Below are 23604 nucleotides of genomic sequence, written 5' to 3' on the forward strand. Positions count from 1 at the left end.
GGCAATTTCATATTGGGTGTGTAAGTGGTGTGACTAGTTTTAAGTTTGCATCAATATCCGGCTAGGGGGCCTGGGAACTCTTCTCCCTGGTACCCGGGACAAAACCTAACCAAATTCTTAAATGGATCCCATCACTACAGCGGCGGCGGTTGGGCGGTTGGCTAACCCATGGACTGGATGGGGTTAGGCTGGACCGATGGATGAGAATCAACGACTGTGCCTCTCAATGAGGAAAAAAGCGTTGGTCTCTATGATCCAAGTGCAAGTCTTTTCCTTGATCTGACTATGAAACTAACGGGTTCGGTCAGATCAATTTAGTTAGTTAAGGCTCTTGACTACGTTAGAGTAAAATTATCTTGGAGGAATCACTCGTGCTTTCCGGGCAAGGGAAGTTTTTTCGGGTTCGATTTTGGAAGAACCGAGGGATTAGTCTCTTGTCCGGATATTTGTGGGCGAGGCCCCGAGTGAAGGACCCTGCCCCACGTAAGAAGTGCTACTCTGCTAGCATTCCAGGATTCATTGCGCGGTGGGGACATGGATCTTTCAGCTAGTATCAGAGCAATTTGGCTAAAGTGGATCAACTGAGAAACCAGAAATGTCAAAAATTTATGAAGTAGCAGTAAAAGTTTGTAATTGTTCTGGGACCTTTTTGCGAGTCGATTCGTAGTAGCCGAGATGGTCTTGTTGCCTTTGGCAACAAGTTTGCGGGTGGTTGGCAACAAGACCATCTCGTCTCCTACGAATCGACTCGCAAAAAGGTCCCAAAAGGTTGTAATTGTGTGATGAAATTCATACAAATTGATATTCAGAAAATGAAGATTCATAAATAGGTAATTGGGTCTTCAAAAGGGAGTACTGTAATTGTATGGAATCCCTGACTTGCTTGAGGCCTAGACATGATGGTATTTACCTTAAAATTCCAAGGACCGTGACTAACCATATATACCGAGGGTATAACTGCAGCTCTTTACTGGCAGTATATACGAGTAAATCTAAGACCTTGAAATTATAAGCAAAAATGCTATCCAGATGATGAATTCGAATGTGGTTGGTATGATTTTAAAATTCTGGTTGAGTTGAATTGGATTCTGATTGAAAATTGATGATTCCTGAATTTTGCTTGAAAAGCGATAAGCTGAGCAAAACCACAATGAGGATGAATTTTGCTTGATAAGCGATAAGCTGAGCAAAACCACAATGAGGATGAATGGGACGAGTCCCTGTGATGATGTTCGTAACTGGAATGATGATAATGACTTCAACAAATCACTATGAGATTAGTGGATTGTGCTGACAGATTGCTACTGCTAACACTTGACCCAGTGGATCAAGTTAAGGGATGACAAATTAAAAACCTATATAATTGAAATTCCCATGGAGGAATGTTCAGATGTCTAATGGACCATTATTGTGTTAAGGACATGAATGATATGATCTGAAAGAATTGTTATCTGATGATAAGCTCTATCTATATAAGGGATCTTTATCCCAGGATTCTGTTGGGTTCACCAGACTATAAGGAACCCCAGAATCAATTGGATCTTAAGGAAAAGAGTTGTCCTCTAGTTTACGAGATGAGGACATCTCGCATTTTTTAAGTGGGGTAAGATGTAAGATTCCTCTCTCCAGCTTTTGAAGTTCTGGTCTTATAATTATTCCCCTCTCTGAAATAAAAGAAAGATCATGTTTTACCCTGTTTTGGCTTGGAGAGAGAAAATGTCTAGAGGGAGGTAATTCAAAATTGAGATATTTTTGGATATAAAAATCCTCCTAGTGTCTAAAATGGTTTCCCCTCAAACAGAAATTCAAAAAGAACTTTCCAATGTGTAATTAGAATTAATTAAAAATAGGTATAAAGGACCTTAGCCTAAGGGTCCAGATTTTTAGAAATTTTCGATTATGGTCCAATTAAGGTTCTTATGGACCAATAAGATTAATCCAAATGTAGGAGGAGATAAATTGAAGAATAAAAGAAAACCCCCCCAAAAAATGAGTAAATGCTCACATAAGATGAAGAGTGGACTAAGGACTAAAGAAAAGAATTAAAAATTTAAATTTTGACACCTTAATGTAGGTACCTTTTTTCTCATTATTACTCCCATTAATTAATAAAATGAGATATTTTCATCTCTCCTCTCTCCTATTTCAAATCTAGATCCAAAAAGTAAGCTGAACTGATCCAAAAATAAGAAAAAATTGACCAAACTGATCTGAAAAATTCTAGAATCAGTTTGCTTGGTTAGAGGCTCTTTTTTTCCTATAAATAGAAGCCTCCCCCTTTGCAAAAGCTTAATGGTATTTATGCACTGTTACTCTGCTCCTGTCGTCCTCCTGAGCCATCTACATTTAATTTTTTAATAATTCAATTGTTTTTTGCCTAATCCTCTCCAAAGTGAATTGGTGGCCACTCTTGCTTCAAACAAGAGTAGAACCCTCAATCCCTCAAGCCAAAGGAGAGCTTACAAGCTCCATATGTTGAATTAAATTCAAATGCTATGCCTTTGATAAAAAGGCCACCCCCTTCTCCTCTTTACATTCCAACCTTTCTCAATCCTAGAAAGATTAACTAAAGGATTATTTAAACTCTTCTTATTGTTTACTCTCTTGAATTTAGAAAATTATGTAGATTAGAGTTCTATAAATCTAATTTGGGTTAATTTAAGTTAATTAAAAAATGATAAAAATGAGAAATGGTCAACCATACAAAGGAGGTTATGGCAAAATTTTTCAGAATTTTGTGGGAAAGAAAGTTTGTTTTTATGTTATTCCAAAAGAGTAATTCCCACCATTTTTGCATCTAAAAGAAATATTCTAATAACTCCATGTACATATTCACCTATGAATATGCATGGATATCACTGACATTAATTATTAAATTTGGATTTTATGCATAGAAAGATGCATAAAGGAATTTTTTTAATTACAAAAAAGTTATTCTCATTAAATTTAATTTTTATGTATAGAATGATGAATTTTTTTTATTACAAAAGTGTTATTCTCATTAAGTTTTATTTTTATGCATAGAAAGATGCATAAAGGATTTTTTTTAATTACAAAAGTGTTATTCTCATAAAAAATTTATTTTTATGCATAGAAAGATACATAAAGGAATTTTTTTAATTAGAAAAATGTTATTCTCATTAAATTTGATTTTTATGCATAGAAAGATGTATAAAGGAATTTTTTTTATTACAAAAGTGTTATTCTCATTAAATTTGATTTTTATGCATAGAAAGATGCATACAGGAAGTTTTTTTTATTACAAAAGTGTTATTCTCATTAAATTTGATTTTTATGCATATAAAGATGCATAAAGGAATTTCTTTTTATTTTAAAAGTGTTATTCCTATTACATTTGAATTTAAGATGCATAAAGAATTTTTATATCAAAATTAGAATTCTCTTAAATTCTATGAGTATTTGATAAATGAATAATTAAATACTCTAAGAGAGAAATTTCTATCATTTTATATTTACACGGATTGTAAAAAGAGAATTGAGAAAATCTATCGAGATCGAAATCTTCAGATAAATGATTAATCTATTTCTCATTGGAATTTGTAACTAATTTAGAAATCAATTAAGTGAATATTCAAAGAAAAAAATTCAATAAAATAGTAACTAAATTATCAAACCTTTTCGAGAAAGATAGTTCAGAAAAAATCTTATCCAACTCGAACCTTGAATCAGACTATGACCAAGACCAAATGACCAAGACCAAACTCTTTCGTCGTCAGTTTTGAGGAAAGAAGTGTGACCAGTTTAGAAAAATACACTCAAAACTCCCGCCAAATTTGAAACTAACTAGGTGTTCGATTGACAAACAGTTAGCACCCCTATGACCAGGGAGACACTCCAAACATTTTTGCTGAAACTATTTTTTCGCACCGCCAAGCGCTCTCGCACGCATATCAAGGCCGACGCCCCAAATTAGGGATCCCCACTCCAAAAAGATATCGTACACACACTCGGGTGCTTGCACAACGTCCGCACAAGGACCAAAGACCAATCGCCCTAGTGTACGGTCCACAGAGACCGTCACGTGGACACCCATGCTGCCTCTAACCTGGAAGGTACATGAGTACCATAGCTTTTGCCCATGCACAGGTACCATTCCTTTCCCCAAGCCCATGTAAGCCACATGTCGGTGTACTTTCACCGTACACCGTCCTTTGCACCCACGCTTTTCTCTCTCTTTTCTTGCACCCGTACCCGTACCTACACCTATATAAACCCCCCACAGTACCTCGTGGTTGAGACACCCCAACACACTGCTCTGCCCGTACCCGGCACTCTGTGCGGTACTGCACCTGTACTATGCTCGACAACCCTTTGCACCCCTCTTCCAGCAAGCTATTTTTTCCCATCTCCAAGTAAGCCCTTTGCATAATATTTCTTGCCTCCTCTCACACTTGAGGGTAGAGTGTCCTTAGTTGCTCCCCCCATCAGCGGTGACTTTAGTAAGGGCTTTTAGCCTCTTAGAGTTGATTCACACCTAGGGGGTTTTTGCTCATAACTTGAGCAAACGAGGTCCAAATTGTGATCCGATTGAAGCGTTGGATTCATGGCATCACGGGATATAAGAAGGCAAGACGAATGACTCCTTCACGAAAGTGCCAAAATATCGTCTCGAGAGGCACACACATCAATGAGTCTAGAGAGGTTGCTCCAGATGCCGCCCCATCTCTTCCCTTGGAAGCCCCACAAAGAAATAATGACTAGGTTAGCTTGGTCATAGTTTAAAAGAGATTTTTTTCCCCCTTTAATGTTAACTTTAAAGAAGTTAAGAAAGAAGATATCACTTTTCTTTATACCAAATTTTTTGTGACATTGTTGTTTTCTCAAGAAAAATAATGAAATCTGTCATATTCTAGAGTTTAGTTTGTAAATTGTTATCTTGATTGAGTTAAGAAGTACAGGTATATCTTCTCCCCGCCTCGATGCTAACCCCATTTACATGCTTGTGTAACCGAGCCATGACGTTAGCAAGGGTCGGAGTCGACCCAAGGTATCCCTCATACCATTGGGAGAATAAGATTTCACCATGGAGGTGAATATTGTGATGCTGCCTAGTTTTGTGGGCCCAAGCTAGTATGGTGAATAAGCCCTCCCTAGCACGTAGACATCCCTCTGAGGGGCAGGAGGATCAAGCGATGGAGCCTGACACCAGCTTTTGACGATGAGGTGTATGGTCCTGTAGGGATTGCCCAATCTATAAAGGCTGGAAGGCTGAATTCTAGATCATCGACAGAATAAAGTAAAGAGCCTGGATTTGGCTATGAATAATTTTGAACATTGTATCTATTTTAAAAAAAAAATCCTTTGTTTGTAAACATTGTGTATCATTAATAAAGACTGTTTAAACAAACCATGTGTAAGGCTTTTAATTAAGGAACTTGTTTATTTATGTCAAACAGTGTGGTAGGATTAATTAGAAAACAAATTGATGTGTGACTTGGGTGGAAAGTGGGAGGATGGAATGCCCTGACGACGACATCCTACAGACGAGTGGACCCGATTAGTCGGGTAACTTTCAAATAAATTAATTAAAGCACTATGTTAGATAAATAAATCCCTAGGCAATCCTACTCTAGAGGACTAGGTCAACGGTTGTCCCTTGCATAGATGAGGAAAAAAATATTGTTTATAGAAGTCAAGAATAGAGGTTGCCCGAGTCAAAGTCGATCACTTTATGAGTGGTTTGATTTTAGAAATCCTTTAAACAGACCATGCTCCCCTTGCGAGATAGAACTAGGTCATACCTGCTAATCGGGTCCCTTACAAAGCAAACCAGTGATGGGGGGAGAATCACGGTGTTAATCTTTTGACCACCCTCACACACCTAATACAACATATGACACTTTGGTTGTTACAAGTTGTGAGTGTTCAATGAGATGTGACTCTAGTTTATGTTAAACCCTTCTCTCCTTAAGATTGACCTTACACTATTAACTCAAAACCTAATTCTTATGACGCCCACAAGTGGATATTTTAAGAGAGTGCACTAACACAATACCCACACATCCCACATCCAAGTATCTCTAGCCTTTTAAGACAAACTTTCCACAGCAGACACCAACCCACCAAGGCACATACACTTAACTCGACTAAAAGGGCAGCACCTATGTTAGATGAGGATAGATATTACAAGTAAAATGCCAAAACACAATCAACATATAAAAAATCCACATCCAACATATTCACAACACAAGCAAGGGATTATAGCTCGCCCTTAAGCATTTAGAAGCATGCATTTGAATTTCTTGCAAGGAAGCATCAAGAGCTATGAGATGGGATATGGAAACACCCCACGCACAATCTTGCATCAATTCTAGAAATAGGTAGCAAGAATGGGCCACCAACACCCAAGAACTTTAGTTCTTTGAGCTTGCGTTGATCTCAAGCCTTCTTTAAGCTTGTGTGTATAGCCTCCCAATCAAGGCATATGAACAGCCCCAAGCCTCACAAACCACCAAAGAAGATTTAAGCTACTCGAGATCTTCCCAAACAACGGAGTTTACTCAGGAAAAAAACAACAGCATCTGCTTCACTTCTCATAAAAAAAACTCTATGGCATTCACCCTCCATGTCTATTTATAATAATTCAACTTAGAGTATCTTATGAGGCGACCGGATTTCCCACTTTTGCTATCTCTGCTGTCGATGGTGCCGATGCCTTCACATGCTTCCTATTCTTCACACTCCTCGGGCAACATCACCCTCTTCACGTTGTACACATGCACTTGCTATTTTTGACTTAGACACTTCTTCTTGGCAATCCGGAAGCTCCTAGCAACCAGATCCTCCACCCAAACCTGCAAGCTTCCATAACCTTTGATGTGGTAATGGCTATTAAGTGATGGCCACTAAGGTGTTAAATACATTTGTGGCTATTAAGTTGCTGGCCACTAAGGTGTTAAATACCTTAGTAAAAATCCTTCAAATGCCTTTTTATAATACCTTAAATATAGTCAGAAACTACCTTATTACCATCATTAATCAACCAAAGGTCATGCCTTAATACCTCCCATACCTCAACCATCACCAAACCTTATCTCATAGAAGAAGCCCCTGACAAGATACATCATCATCACTTGGTATGTGACGTCCACCCATACAATGCATAATGTTATAAATATACGAAATGCCAAGATGCATTTTCAGGCACAACCCCCTTTACTCTGATGAACAAACATGCTATAATACCTAACCCAAGTACAAACCAACCATCATTGCTTGACATACAAACACTAGAGTTCTATACATATGTACATGTTTTTTCGGTTTATTTTTCCAGTCTCACAACGTAATACTCAAAAATAATTGTCTAAAAAATTAATACTAGGGATTGAAATAATGTCTTTAAAAAAACCAGTCTTCTATGTCTTTTATTACTATAGGTTGTGAACATGGACTTCTCAGTAGATACAAGTGTCCCAATCATTGACTCACATTGTACATAATGGTTCTACCAAGGGGAGATAAGTATTCCTCCATTCCAAATCCATTCTCGTTACTTTTATGCATCATTAGGAGAAAGGTGTTGTGGAACTGCATTTGCGGATCTTTTTTCTTCATAGTTTTATCCTTCCACCCCATGGTTACTATGTGAAAGATGCATGCTTCCCATAGCATCCTTTTTGTGCTGGCAATGTAGAACTTACTTTAGGTTCTGTGGAACAAGACTCCGATAGTCATTGTGGTAGGAGTAACCCCACAAAGACATGATGACATGAGTGTGCTCTACTCAGTGTGCGAGGACCCTATTAGGTAAGAATTGAACAAGAAGAACTCGTGGAATAATGGAGTACCCCCACAAAGACATGATGACATGAGTGTACTTTACTCAGTGTGGGAGGACCCTATTAGGTAAGAATTGAACAAGAAGAACTCGTGGAATAATGGAGGATAAATAGAAGATATGCAATAACTCCAACGTTCTATGAAATAATGTTACCACCTATATGTCCTTTCAGGAGCATAGTGCAAGAATTCCTTGAACAATTAACTGACAGTAGCTACTTAGCTTACTTATCGGTAGTCCCCATGCCATTCTATAGGCAAGATGCACTCACACCATTGACTCGTACACCCGAAGAAGCCTATGCATTAGAGACCAATGGTGAGGAAGAGGATGCACTCACACCATTGACTCGTACACCCGAAGAAGCCTATGCATTAGAGACCAATGGTGAGGAAGAGGATGTACATAGTGTTGAAATATACAAGTGAATAGGGTGTGTGCGGGAATAAGCCCTTGGTTAGAGGCTGTAAAAGAGAATGTGTAAATGTGAGAGTACATGTGAAAAGGTGAGAAGAATCTACTGGGAGAGAATAAAGGGTAGCATGAGAAGATTTAGGAAGTGTGGAGATATTCTGGGAGATATTCTAGGAAAAGTGAAGAGGTGGAGAGAATCAAGCAAAAGAGGTGGAGTGAATCAAGGAGAAATCAGTGGGATTAGATGCTTGGATGTAAACTCTATAAATTGAGGCATTGGTCTAATGAAAATTTGCTGGTTTTTGATTATCCATGTCTACATTAAGCTATTTGTTAATTGCTCGCTAATTACGTCTTAATTATTTACTCACTAATTACGTCTTAATTATTTACTCACTAATTATGTCTTAATTATTTGCTCACTAATTACGTCTTAATTATTTACTCACTAATTACATCTTAATTATTTGCTAATCACTTTGTTAATGATGTTGATTCTAGTATTTAATCCACCATAGCTCATCACATTGCTGTAATTTCAACATGGTATCAGAGCCAAGCCTAGAATCCATGAATTTGTGAGCCCATTATCTTGCTAATTACTTTACTAATTAGCAAGGATTAGTAAAAAATTATAATTTTTTCCTTTTTTTCAACTAGTCTCTACTAATTAGGATTAGTAGAAAATTATAATTTTTTCCTCTTTTTTCAACTAGTCTCTGCACCCCCAGCCAGTGGAGGAGCTCCCTCTCCTTGCACACTTAAAATTAGGCCCATTGCTTCTAGCCATACATAGCCAACCCATAGGAGCTCCAGCCAGTCGAAACAAAAGCACAATCTGCCGGCGGATCTGGGAGAAATCGCGTTTTTCTTCAACGTAGTTTTTTCTGAGAAATTTGCAGATCTTATCTTCATCCTATCAAATTGCTCTGATTCCTCATAGCTCCAGGGGTTTTCAAGCATGATCTACAAGCTGGTGAAGCCAGAATTGAATTTGATCAAGTCTACAGTGAGATCCAAGCTCTTCATCAAATCTGCAGGTGACTTTGGTAAAACATAGATTAAGCATTCAATAATTGGTCAAATCTTGTGTTTATTGGCTTAATCCTCTACTAGACTCATTGCTATTGAGTGCCTTGAAAGCATTTGAGCTCATTTGAAGTCTAAGGCCTCAAATCTGGACTCCCCGCATACTCTGTTTTTTGCACACAAAACAGAGGATTAATTTGCTAATCAATGATTAATCAGTGCTAATCACTGTATTTTGGATGATGAATTGTCATAGTGAGAATGTTTATTTTTACAGGATCAGCAAAGACCACGAACAGTGGACTACATCAAAATTCCACACTTTAGGATCTACCAGGTGCATTCGAAACTAAAACTCTAAAGATGAGAAATTTCATGTTTTGGTCATTTTTTGAGTACCTTTATTATGTCATCCTATGACTGGTAATATTCCTCTTAGTTACTAGCTTGATGAACATAAAAGTATATTTCTTCCTAGAAAAAAGTTCCTAGTCCAATACTTACATAAACTATGCCAAGTACTTCCCTCGTCTTTAGTGTGTCTTCTCTAGCTAGAGTAAATACTTATAGATAAATTTCATAGGTGAAAATAGAATATATATATTAATAAAGAAAACTCAAAAAAAAAGAGAGAGGGAGAGAAAAAAAACACAGAGACCAAGAAGATAACCATTGCCATGTAGATCTTGGTAGGTTATTAGGTTCATTACAGACCTTGGGGCCATAGCCTTGACTTTCATGGGATGGGCCCTTGTGTTTTTTTAAAGAAAAAAGAAAAGAAAAATTATGATAAAAGAAAAGAAAAAAACATCATCGTAAAAATGAGATATTTAACAGTTCTTAGAAACTCTTGGGAGAGGTCTGCGAACCATTGCTTTGATCTCTATGGGGTGGTGCCTTATTGCTACATACTTCCAAATAAAAATGTAAGTTTAAATTTCTTTTTTAAAAAACTTAGTGATTTGTTTCGAAGTTATTGATAGTTAGAGATAACTTTACATTACTGTGATAAAGGGTTAAGACTAAAGAATAACTAGAGGCATACAATTTAAATGTTGTCGAAGGCAGGATTTAGACCACCTTTTATAGTTCCAACTAGCTCGCACCAAATAATTAACATACCCTTCAATTTCTCTGTTATAGAATAGTAAAAACCTTAAGATCTAAAGTCATTAATGCAATTTAGGGAGGAAAGGAAGATTTTGAGCATATCTATCAAAGGAAACAAATAGAGATTTGATTTTTCTTTGTACAAAAAGTGAAAAAGCTAAAGCAATATCTCATCAAAGCATAGTGAAATTGCCCTAAACTAAAAACCCTCTTTTTCTTATTCTTAAAATCTAAAGAAGTCTCCACATAAAGAAAAGAATTATTAACCCTTGTATACTCAATGGAAAATGATAAAAATTAACAAACACATCTAAGAGCATAAAGGTAGGCAAACCGATAAAAAGACATTCGAAAATGTAATGTCTACGTCAAGTTATCCCGTTTTTTAACTTCTCCCATTTTAAAAAATGTAAATGCAGCCTATTTTAATAGATTTAGAAGTTGAAAAGTCATGTGGGTATTTAAAAATGTCACATCTTATAAACTTCACGTTTTTAGATTAAAAAGAATATTATTATTTCATATTTGAGAATTTTGAGGATAGGTGGTCCTAGCTTTGGACATGGGAAAATATTACAATAAAATAATAGGTGAATCTCTTATAAAAGCAATATAAAGAGCTCTCCTTGATTCTAAAAGAAGAGATAGAATGGTAAATTATAACAAATTTTGCCATTTTTCCTTGATTCACGGAAGTGAGAGAAAACCCTTAAGGGGCAAAATGGAGAATCTATATTTCTCCTAATGGTACTCACAAGATCAAAAGCTCAATCCTTACTAACTTTGGGGCATCATTTAGATTGTGACAATAAAGTTGTTGATAGTCCATCGACTTCAACTTGAAATTACTAAGTAAAGGATGAGATAGAAAGTAATGGTTTATAGAGTGTGGATGGTTGAGTCTTATGATTTAATATGCTATTATGGTTATAGAAATGGTATATTACTAAATAAAGGATGAGATAAAAGTGATGGTTTATAGAGTGTGGATGCTTGAATCTTGTGATTCAATATGTTATTATGGTTGTAGTAATGGTATTTTAAATAATACTTACTTGCAAGCTTGAGCTTTAAATTAGTTTGTTTGTCAAAGCCATACTTTTGTTCTAGTTCTATGCTACCTAATCTTTAAGAACTTTAATATTAATATTGGGTCCATGATATTTCGCATGTTTTTTAAATACTACAAGAATGACAAAAGAACTAGGCTTTGTGAAAAATATTTATCATGGGCATACTTGATTTCTCATTGTGGTATAGAAAAGCAAAGGCTATTTAGGGAATATTTGAAAGATTCAATATAGGTCTCTTTTTTACAAAATCATAGGAAATGAGTTTCTATAACATAGGCTCATTTTCTCCTCTTAGCCTTTCTCTAACTCCTGTGAGTTTAAGGAAGCATTATTTCACCATATGTTAGCTCTCTTTATTGCTCTCCCCAAAGTACATTGTCTTAAGCACCCTCTATTATTTGTGAGAGACCTCTCTCTCTCTCTCTCTCTCTCTCTCTCTCTCACACACACACACACACACACACACACACACACACACACATAGAGGCACACACATGCATGCATATACATAGACACACAGAGACATATGCACACACACATAGATTGTTTTTGGATGCATGCACTAACAGGCCACACTCATCCAGGGGAGATTAAACCCAATCTTGCTCAAAAACTATTATGCTTTGTTTTTAGAGTTGTCTTTTTTAAAAGCAATCTTTTAATACATGTAAATATGGATGAGTGGTACGATGGGCACACTCATTCAAGAGAGATTTAACCCAATCTTATGTCAACGGTTATCTCTTTTTGATTTTCATGCTCTCTTGTTTATTTTATTTTTCAAGCTCTCTTCCTTGTTTTATTTTGTAAGGTTAATGCTTTTATTTTGTTTCTAGTCTATGGTTTGCTCTAATTTTTGTATTGAGAAATATGATTCTTCTCCAAGTGTCATAAAGCTCCTCACATATCTTATATAGGAAAAGTACAAAGCACAAGGGGCCAAATGATTCCTCCTAAATCATCTCCTACATTCTCTCCCTTTATTGAAGGCTAGCTTGGCTTGTTATAAGATTAGAGTCAAGAAAGGTGGGCTACATTAAGTGTTAAGCATCTTCTCTTCTCACTTGCATGTGTAGAGGCTCCTTTACTAGGGATAGATTCCAAGGCTCCTAGATTTTACATTTCTTGAGCTACACTAAGGTTTTAGGCTTTACATCTTTGGCTTTTACGCTCCTCGTAAGGTGGATATTACTAATTACCCTAACAACTATCAAGACAACTTACCCTAAGTTATCTTAGGGCATTAAAAATACCCACAATAGTAGCCATCATATAAATATTAACTTACACACTATTTCTTCATGAATTTCAAAAGAAAAGAGTGGATATTTACATTAACACAAGCAAGAACAAAAAGAATAGTATATTTTAGAAGGACTAGAAAATAAATCCCTCATACATAGAAAAAATAATTGTAGAAAGAGTGGACTATTTTGATTAGAACATTTAAAATCCATGGAGTGATCTCAAGGGGTACATTTATACCATTGGGTTAAAGATTTATATGATTGCCAATACATTTAGAATATTTAAAATCCATGGAGTGATCTCAAGGGGTACATTTATACCATTGGGTTAAAGATTTATATGATTGCCAATACATTTAGAATATAAATATGGTCATTATTTTTCTAAGAAGAAGAAGAGAAAAGATATAAAAGTTTGAATTAAACTAACTTAATAACACTAATAAATCACTTCTAGAACACACACACACACATATAAACTCTCTCTCTCTCTCTCTCTCTCTCTCTCTCTCTCTCTCTCTCTCTCTATGAAGCTTTATTTCACCATAAATTAGATTTCTCTCTTGGTTTTCTTTATGCATCTTAACCAAGAACCCTCTATTGTTTGTGACCCCCCCCCTCTCTCTCTCTCTCTCTCTCACACACACACACACACAGAGTAATTGAGGCCCCAATAATTGACATATTATAAGCATTAACTTGTACACACACACTATGAATAATTTAGGTGAGGCCCCAATAATTGACATATTATAGGCATTAACTTATACACACACTATGAATAATTTAGGTGAGGCCACACAAAGAGCTATATAAAATCCTTAGTAGAGCGAGATCAAGGGCTATATAGAGACCTTTAGATTAAAATCATTTTTTCATTCCTTTTGTAAGGACATGCTCAAAATAGCAAAATGCTCGTCATTTTTGTAAAATATCAAAGAGGTCAATACAAATCTTAAACAATAAAAACTTTCCATCCTAATGTCAACACACGATACTGTTGAAACATTTCTTTGTAGGAGGAGTGATTGAGCTCTGTAAAGGAGTAGGATAATGACTTATTTAAGGACATAAACAAATCATTTATAGTGCATGCACACACACACACACACACACACACACACGGACACATATGATAGTAACATCCCTTTCTATTTTTGTTTCTTGTCGCTATATAAATATAGTTTAAGTATTGATCCAATAAGTTGTTCACTACCAAATTGATGATACTTTAAGGGTGTAGTTGGAGATATGCCAAGAGTGGCTATTCCCCGTTATCTCCTTTTACAACATAATGTTGCCATCATTATATCCTATACGTGGATTAGTAATACCCGCTCCGCCGTGGGTTTTTGGAGTACCCACCTCTACCCACCTCCAAGGAGGACTTCATTCGGTAGAAGAACATAAACAAATAATTTCTTGTTTCTACGAAGAAAAAGCAAACTAGTTAATGCTAAGAACACACCATGGGTGCAAGTATAAGGTGTACACAGAGATTATTGATCAAAGACTTAATTGATTTCTTCTCTCCAAGAACACAAACAAGAGGTATAATCATTAATAGCATAAACATCTCCATAGTTTTTTTTGGAAGTCGAGACCTTTGTTATTTAATTAGTACTTTTACTAAGGTTTTAAAGCTTAAGTAAAAATTTAAAATTTAAGAAGAAGCCATTGAAACCAATGTTTAGATCTATCTCTAATTTTAAGAAGAAGTCATTGAAACCAATGTTTAGTTCTCTCTCCAATTTTCGTGTCACGCTTGCTAGAATCTCTCTCTCTCTCTCTCTCTCTCTCTCTCTCTCTCTCATGAACATGAGTATGCATCATTTCACCAAGTATTAATCACATCAGCTACCTATCTATGCCCATGTGTGTGTGTGTGTGTGTGGTGTACTTACAAGTTGGCTATCTACAAATCATTCAATTTCTTAGTTATCCCTTAGCTTGCATGTTGTTTATCTGAGAGGATAGGGGACTAAAGAAGAGAGGAGGTGTTGTCACTGGACATGGCATTATGTGAAGGGCTATGTGGGAGGGAGACAAGGAAGAAAAAAGGGGTAGGAGATACCTCAGAGCATAGATGTCAATAGTAAGCATATATCCAATGAAGTTTTTTCACTTTATTTGAAAAAGATAGATAGAAGGATCATGCTCTTAGTTATTTATGTGAATGACTTGATTATCACTCGTGATAGTGATGCTGACATATATGATGTCAGAATGCTTTTGAAGCAGAAGTTTGAGATGAAGGATCTAGGTGAGGTGCGATATTTCTTCTGTATATAAGTGGTGAGTTCACCTCACGGCATTTTATTGTTATAGAGTCAGTATTGCTTGGACATGTTGTCCAAGTATGGTATGAGAAGCTGTAAGCCTCAAAGCTTTCCACATATACAGGTGAGCTTTTAGAGGATTCCATTATGTATAGGCGCATAGTGGGTAGCTTGATTTACATGACCATTATTAGGCTCGACTTAAGTTATGCTATTGGACTTGTGAGTTAGTTTATGGAGGCCCTAGGAAGCCACACTTGGATATGGCTAGAAGGATTTTAGGGTACTTAAAGTCCACAGTTGATTATGGACTTTTCTATGCGGCTGGCACAAACATACAACTACATGGGTACACAGATGTTGATTGGTTTGGTAGTGTCACAGATAGGGAATCTACAAGTGGCCTTATGTTTTCTTTTGGGAGTGTTGTTGTGAGTTAGAGCAGCACAAGAAACAACGGGCAATTGCCTTGTCGAGTACAGAGGCAGAGTATAGAGGTGTTGCTGGTAGCTCGTGAAGTAGCTGGGTTTCAAAAGCTACTTGATGATTTGGGTGAGCCCATGGATAGGGTCTCATGGGGGTGTTTGGTCCCCACATTCCGGCTGAAGTCTCATGGGAACCCCTGTGCATGTATTGTTTGATGATGGGAGTACTCACAATTTTATTGATGCTTCTCTTAGAGATTATGTATCCTACTGCCGTCGATGAGACCTTTGCTATGTGGTCAATCATGATAAAGGAAGGTTCACTTCGAAGATTCAAGAAGAGCTTTCATTATCTAGTTATGTGCCTTGATAGCATAGATACTCTATTTGTGTTAGTTTCAGAGAGTATTCTATTTGGAATGGTTTGCTCTCTTCAGAAGGGAAGATTCCTAGGAAAGAGAAAATCTCAGTTGTGCAACTTTCTCATTTGTTTAGCATTTATGGCTTGGTAGTTGATATTGTCAATGATCAAGATCCTAAATTATCCAAAGTATAATGTGGTTTGATGATCTTCCGTGGAGTGAAGGGGAGATGGATTCGAACTCGCGCCAGTGCCTAGCTACTGTGGCCCCTTAGGCCAGTTTTGCCATTTCACACGCACAGCTTTCACCATAGCCAGTTTTCAACCTTCTTGATCTTCCGCCTCTGCTTGAGCTTTTTTTTTTTCCGAGTGCGTTTTCCTCTCTCTGCCTCTGCACCTTCGGGCGTCCTCTTCTCACAGCCATAGCTAATGATTTACACCGCCATCGACACCTTTTACTTGTCGCAGGAGCAGCTACAGAATTCACCTTCCCGCAAGGATGGCGTCGACGAGGAGACAGAAACTGTTCTTCGGCTCTACGGATGCGAGCTCATACAGGAGAGCGGAATACTACTCAAGCTGTATCCTCCTCATGAGCAGTCTCTTACCCTTTCCGTCTGTTCTTTCAATTTAATTTCATGTGTATCTGCAGTATTGCGAGATCAGGTAGAAATCAAGGGGGATCCGTTGGTAGGGTAATTAGGTTTCTAGCATCGGGGGTAGCGTTTGATTTGTAGTTTCTTTCAATTAGCATTTGACTTGCAACTTTCTGGTCAGGATTTGGATATACTGTTTAGAATTCGCAACATGTGAATTACAGGGCTAGCAATCGTACTGGCAGGGGTTTGGATATGAATTTTAGGGTTTGCAACAGCATTGTCAGGGTTTGGTGATGTTGTTTAGTGTTTGCAATTAATTCTCAAACCACTCCATCTTGTGGAGTGAGGGGAGGGGAGATTCGAACTCCCACCATCCTTAGCTAGAGTGTTTGGGAGTTTTTAGGGTTGTTTGGATATGTTTTTTTGGGGGGGTTTGCAACATCTGTTAGGGTTTTGTATGTTTTGTAGAGTCGCAACATTGTTATCAGGTGTAAGTTATGCCTTTAGGGTTTGCAATGTTGTTGAAGGGTCAATTTCCCGTCTAGGGTTATACCTTAACCAATCATAACCACAGACCTCAAGCAGTCATGGCTACAGGCCAGGTGCTGCTCCACCGTTTCTTCTGCAAGAAGTCATTTGCCAGATTCAATGTGAAGGTTTGCATTCAAATCCCTCTTCTTTGTGATTTTGAGTGACGTTTCATAGAACCACAGCTTATATTGTCGTACTTGTCTTTTGTAGAGAGTAGCTGCAAGTTGCCTTTGGCTGGCTGCAAAGCTGGAGGAAAGTCCAAAGAAAACTCAGCATGTTTTACATGTATTCAGTAAGATCGAGTGTCGTCGAGAAAACAAGCCTCTTGAGCTGCTAGACCCTTTCTCCAAGGTTAGTTTACATTCCTCGCAGGTGGGGAATGTGAGGTTTTCCTTCAAAAACTTCTGCCTCTTTTAAATGTGTCTCACCTATGCCATATCTCTTACAGTTGAATTTGCTCTTTCGTTTGCAGAGGTATGAAGAGTTGAAGATTGATTTAGTTAGAACAGAACGCCATCTTCTGAAAGAGATGGGGTTCATCTGTCATGTAGAGCATCCACATAAGTTTATTATTAATTACTTGCTGCAGCTTCAAGCTGCACCAGAGCTGATGCAAGAAGCGTGGAACTTAGCTAATGACAGGTACACAAAACATAAGAGCTTGGTTGGATGTAGATTGTCATATCAAATGATGCAGTAATTTGATAGATGTTAGGGATAGTGGTTGGACATTTGATGGATTGAAATTATTGAATAACCATCCCATCCAGGTGTTTTCTTACATTACTCTCATTTTTTCTGCCAGCTTACGGACTACGCTTTCAGTTCGCTTCAAAAGTGAAGTGGTTGCCTGTGGTGTTGTCTATGCTGCTGCACGGAGGTTTAATGTCAGTTTGCCAGAAAGTCCTCCTTGGTGGAAGGTATTTGATGCAGAGAAGGATGATATTGAAGAAGTATGCAAAGTTCTGGCAAACCTCTACAGGCTGCCAAAGGCAAGCTACATTGAGGTTGGCAAAGATTCCAAGTCGTTTGTGTTAACAAGTAGGGCATGGGATCCTCCTGCATGCGTGAAGGCAAGTTCCATGGCTCACAGGATTGCAACTTCTGCCTTTTTTTTTGTTTGTTTTCTAAGACGTTTTTTCATTAAAAATTGTCACTATACTCCTTTGCAGGATTGTTTGGCAGGTTCTGTAATTGCCAATGGAACTGAACAGAATCAGATGCCCACTCCTGATGTAGATGCACGAGAGTCCATTGTCAAGGCAGCACTTGACAAACTGAAGAAGTCTTCCTCACAGGATTTAAGGAAACCTTGCGATGAGGCCAGGGTCCCTACCGCCAATGGAGAGATTTCAGATGAGACAGCCAAGGCAGCTCAGGAACAGGAGGAAATGACACCTGATAGAAACAAGGAAGGCACAAATACCGATATCAGGATGAAAAAGGACAAAAACAGGGCAACGTCCCGAGAGAAGGGAAGGCATTGGGATCGCGAGAAGTTCCGGGACAGAGACCGTGAAAAGGGTCGAGAAATTGATTATGAAAGAGATCGAGAGCGAGCAAAGAAAAGAGATTATCACAAGGAAACAATTATTGATTCAGGTTGGTTTGTTTTGGATCTGATTGTGCTATTTTGCTGTTTCTCTTATTCATCACAGGGTTCATTGTCACAGGCATCTCTAATAGGCTTGAACTCAGTAATTCACTTTGATGCAATAGAGAATGAGTGCATACTGTGTATGTTGTGTATATATGGGTGCACAGGATCTCATAACGAATTGTATAATCACATTGACTAGATGCTGTGGAAGTCAGCTCTCTTTTGCACAAAAGGATGAACTTTTCTCGCGCATCCTTGCTCTGCAGGACCTCACACGTGGTCTGGATTGGTGAGCTGTCTGCACCAATAATGGAAATGAGCTTTGCATTTCTAGCTCATCTTCCAAGGTTGGATAGAACAGACTACGCATGTGGACAAGGTCAAAATAAAATGCAGTCCCATAACCGCTCAAGCAGCTGAACTTTGTGCCTGTCAAGTTAACCGGACCGAATCAAGCATGAGCCAAGGAAATCTATTCCTAGCTTGAAAGTTGCTATCCCCAAGAGTCAGCGCGCACAGGCCCCAATACCCAGCTGGAGGTCTAGGCTTGTGCGTTTAACGAGGTTGGTTGGTTATACTGGTTTGATTGAGCTTTCACAGAGCAAGAGGTCCCGTGCTGATGATTTCCAGTGTTTGTGTCATTTGGGACACACTTGCTGTGCACCACAGATAAAGGTTAAGATGATAGAACAATCTTTGGAAGCCCACAAAGCCTGTAGAGATGATGCAGTGTAGTTAGAGGCACCACAGTTCATGTGAAGTGGGAAATCTGCAGCAGTTCACATGAAATGTGGTGGAATAGATTGTGAAGGTGTGGGAATGATGTTTATTCTGTATATTTATGTAAGATCTCCCCAAGATCAGCCTAATCACAAGCAACAAGATTAGTACCAAATAGAAGGGGTGCAGGCTAGCTCACAACCGTAGGTCTGTGTCCGTAGAACACCCTTGAGCCCCTTGGACCAAGGCATACATTGACCATGTCCCAGGCCTAGGCACATGCTTCCCTCATCAGACCACACCAGTAGGATACAAAACAATACAGCATTGATATAGCCTCAATCAACCTATAAATAGCTGTTGACTCATATATAGCTATAACTTATGGGATAGGCCCCACCAACCATGTGGTTAGCGTTAACATACTTCACCACCTAAGACACTTCCACTCTTGAAAATGAATATGAGAGAGTCCAACACCTCAAGCAACTGACTCCAAAATTAAGTTTTCACATATCTAATCTTTTCACATAATTAGGTATATAAGAACCAGATTAGTCATAAATCACTGCTCCTATAGGACTATCTCCGTGGAACAAAAGGCAATCAAAACCAAATCAAGGTCGCAAAAAACCAAACAACCTCTCAACTTCCAACTCCCAATCGCTGAGACAATTATCGTAGCTAATCGCGTGCATTGGAGATTCGAGATTCGACAAATGGAAGACTGTGCAGTAGTAGCTCATGCTGTTGCACAAGATGATGCCTGGCAAGGCGTGGAACATGAAAGATACCTTGTAGCTTTGGATGCAAGAATGACACCAACGGCTTGCTCGAGTCATTTTCCCGAGAAAATGAACTTCAGTAAGGATAATGGTAAACTCGACCCCACAACTTTGTATTCCTGGTTGCATCAATTTGAAGCTTATTTTGCCGCAATTAGAAAAAGTGATACTGACAGAGTGATCTTGGCTAGTTGGTATTTGGAAGGTGAGGCCATTCCTTGGTGGACCTAGTGGGCTCATGCTCACACCAGATTTTAGATATGGCAGCTTATGTTTGGGATGAGTTTGTCCTCGACCTTAAGTAGCGGTTTTTACTGCCCCATTACCTTGAGCGACTCGAAGATGAGTTTAGGGGAGCACATCAAAACTCGCAAGGAGTGCTTTAGTTTGCCAATAAGATTTCAAACTTATGTTTGCAGTTGGGCTTATCTGATAAGGACAAGAAAGGGCATTTCCTTTATGACTTGGACACACAAATCCAATAGGAGGTGTGTATATTTAGGCTAGACACCTTTGCAGACGCACTTTCGCTTGCGTAGAGTGTTAAGCACAATGGCGGAAAGCCCAAGACTTTTCAGCCTACTACTCTCAAGGCTAACGCTTGGGAGGGAAAAAGGCTAGAACCAGATGGTGTTTTCCCTAGGACAGAGCGTGGGAGCCTCTGGCTCCAAGAACTCGACCAATGTGTCCAAGCTTACTCCAGACCAAAAAGCTCAAGCAGGCAAGACAGGTGGTAAATTGAGTGCTGAGGAGCTCAGTACAAGAAGGAAGATAGGCGTTCTTTTGTCATACAAAAGGACACACTTCTAGGGAATACCCTAAGAAGATTACCACTCCACAGACATACATCTGAGCCTCCATAGCTTCAGTGGTGAGCCCAGCTCCCACACAGACCCTAGCGGCTGTCCCTAGTTCTTCGGATCCTAGTGCTTTGGTTGGAGCAATCACTAGTCGAGAGCTTGAAGATTAGTAGAAGGGCCTTCAGTGGTTTCACAAGTTCCAGCCAGATATAAAGTGGGACAAGGACACTTTCGTGATTGATTGGAATGTGTCTAAAGTCCCAGTGATCATTAAGTGTGAGCCAGGAATCCCAAACTTTTCTCTCATAAGCCATTTACAACCCAGTGTGTCGCGATTTGCAGGTCTAATCCTGTTTGTCAAGAAGAAGGATGGGTCTTCTCGATTGTGTGTCGATTATCATGCACTCAATAAGCTGACTATCAGGAGTAAGTTCTCGATGTCTCGAATAGATTACATTCTTGAGAGGCTTAATTGATAGAATGTGCAGCGGAAGAAGGGAAGTGGAAACACAGGAGGGAGAGAGAGAGAGAGAAGGATGGAGAGGAAACACAGGTGAGAACCTGCTCTCAATATCATCATCAAAAGGAATACATGTCCCGAGCAAGAGGGGAGAACCTAGTAAGTGAGGGACTGCAGCTAGACATGCTAGGCAAGCAATGCAAGCAGTAAAAGGGAGGCATGCCGGCTATATATACCTCTAAATGAAGGTAGCCGACTAGGGATAAATACCTCCACGACTGGGGAAAATCCCAAGACCATAAAATGGGGAATAAATATGGGTAAAATATGAGTGAGGAGTGACCAGTCCCTCTGACTAACATGGTCAGCCCTAGAGGCTAAAATAGGACACCAAATAGGAAGCCAGCAAGTAGGGGATGATGTCTAACACCCCCTCTCAGCACCGGATGCTGAGCTAACTCCAAGAAGAGACGCTGTCCTCGATCAAAGATGAAAGACTGCAGAAACAAGTACCAAGAAAGCTCCACAAGCAATCTCCTCAGCAACTCTGCTACAAAAGCAACAGAACAAGCTGCCAGGTACACGGTTGTCAAGAATCTAGCTGCGGAAGCGTTACACACGCGCACACGTAGAGAGAGAGAGAGATAGCCGAACAAGCTTGATATTAATTAGCAATGAAGTTGAGATTACAATGGTGGGTATAGAGCTTATTTATATGCTCTCACAAGGGTGACCGACCTATACATGATAATTAGTTAATTATCTATAAAGGTGGTTCCCACATGAGATGCATAACTTTAACACGCCCTCTGCAGCTCATAGTGGGCATAGATGGGAAAGCCAAGTCGATGACGATGTAACCATGGACACCTCAGCATTTGCAACTACTGAGTACACCTCGGAAAATGCACCAATCAACCTGTCTTCACAAGAAAATGCCATCTTGAGCTTCAGTTGCCACATAGAATAATGAATTGTAGACAACTCCACATTCATGATCCCCCATTCGTTGAACTGAGAACACACACGTTCAAGAAATCCTCTGAACATTGAACTGTTGACACATGACGCCCAAAATCCTCTGACAATGAACCAAGAACTCCTCCCGTCCATAGTCTTACCACAATGAATTGCAAACAAAAGCACGTCCATAGTGTTGTCAAGCCGTTCTTCTCGCCAGATGCATGTGCTTTGAACTCCGTCACACGGTTCCAATACACCTGATGGAAGCTTTGATTAGCCCCCTCTCCCCCTCACGTGCCTCTCTCTGGCTGAAACATGTGAGGGGAGTATCTCCATAGTTACGTTGAAGTTGACACCTCCCAATCCCCCTCTGCTGCAATAGCCCGAAGAAGATACAGAGTCTCACTGCTCCTGGATAATGGGAACCCTGGTCCAAATGGCTTGCCACAAGATGTTAGCATGGAAATCATCCGCAACCTCGATGTCAACCAATTGATTATCAGGAAAACTATCCTTTGTGAACTGGAAACTGCCAAAGAGTGATGGTTAGGGTCCTCGGATCTGAGTCTCGGAACCAACTCCACAACACGGAAACTTTGTTGTACACATGTCCACTGGTACAGATATCCTTGTCGCTTCATAGCCAAATCTAATACTTTGCTCATGCATGGAGAGTCCATCACAGTTGTAGCTAGGATTCAGGAAACACCCGCCAAAATTCATCAAGGCTCTTGGAAAGTGGCTTGTAGAGCTTACCGTGCATGGGAACGATGTTTCAATTGTCCTGGACAAGCTTTTCACTTAGGCGCGGGAACAAGATCTTTGATTTCACAAAACTTTTTAAAAAAAAAATTGAAGCGCTGATCCGTTGGAAAATGAAACGCAGCACCTGTATGTGCTGTCGCTGCCGCCTCCACTGTACGCGCTCCTCTCGCTCCTCTGTGCTCAGCTTAGCCCGCTCAGCCTTGCTGCTCTTGGTGTCTCCAAGCTGGCCACCAGACAAAAAAACGCTGCTCTCACTTTGCATACACTCCTGCTAGACAGAAAACGCTGCTTGCCTTGTGCCTTGCTTGGCCTGCCTTGCGCCAAACGCTGCTTGCCTTGTGCCTTGCTTGGCCTGCCTTGCGCCAGATGCGGGACCACAAAGAAAGATGTCAACCACCGCCTCTGCTACTGCTGCCCATGCAACTGGTGTACAACCTGCCTTGCTCACAACGCCTTCTCCACGTTCTGCTACCTACTGCCAGGTGCCTCGCCTTCTTCTTCTTCTCCTGCTGCTCCTTGCGTGGTGCTGCCGAGAATCACGAGCCTAGGGCTCTGATACCATGTCAAGAATCTAGCTGTGGAAGTGTTACACACACGCACACGTAGAGAGAGAGAGAGAGATAGCCGAACAAGCTTGAT

General features: G+C 39.3%; 1 protein-coding gene across 8 annotated transcripts in view; it reads left to right on the forward strand.

Moving 5' to 3' along the window:
• The first annotated feature begins 15988 nt into the window (after positions 1-15988).
• Positions 15989-23604, forward strand: part of LOC147622117 (cyclin-L1-1-like) — a 34576-nt gene continuing 26960 nt past the window's right edge. For all 8 annotated transcript variants that reach the window (XR_015269649.1, XR_015269650.1, XR_015269647.1 and 5 more), the window contains exons 1-6: positions 15989-16323; positions 16916-16997; positions 17083-17223; positions 17345-17514; positions 17678-17945; positions 18045-18474. Coding sequence is in view for 1 of the 8 variants with exons in the window: in XM_086823215.1 (XP_086679341.1) it covers positions 16172-16323; positions 16916-16997; positions 17083-17223; positions 17345-17514; positions 17678-17945; positions 18045-18474 (1243 nt within the window). In the remaining 7 variants the exon portion in view is untranslated. The remainder of the gene's footprint in view (positions 16324-16915; positions 16998-17082; positions 17224-17344; positions 17515-17677; positions 17946-18044; positions 18475-23604) is intronic.

The sequence above is a fragment of the Cibotium barometz genome, chromosome 29 (genome assembly GCF_041138505.1).
Source record: "Cibotium barometz isolate CiBa-2024 chromosome 29, ASM4113850v1, whole genome shotgun sequence".
Classification (NCBI taxonomy): Eukaryota; Viridiplantae; Streptophyta; class Polypodiopsida; order Cyatheales; family Cibotiaceae; genus Cibotium; species Cibotium barometz.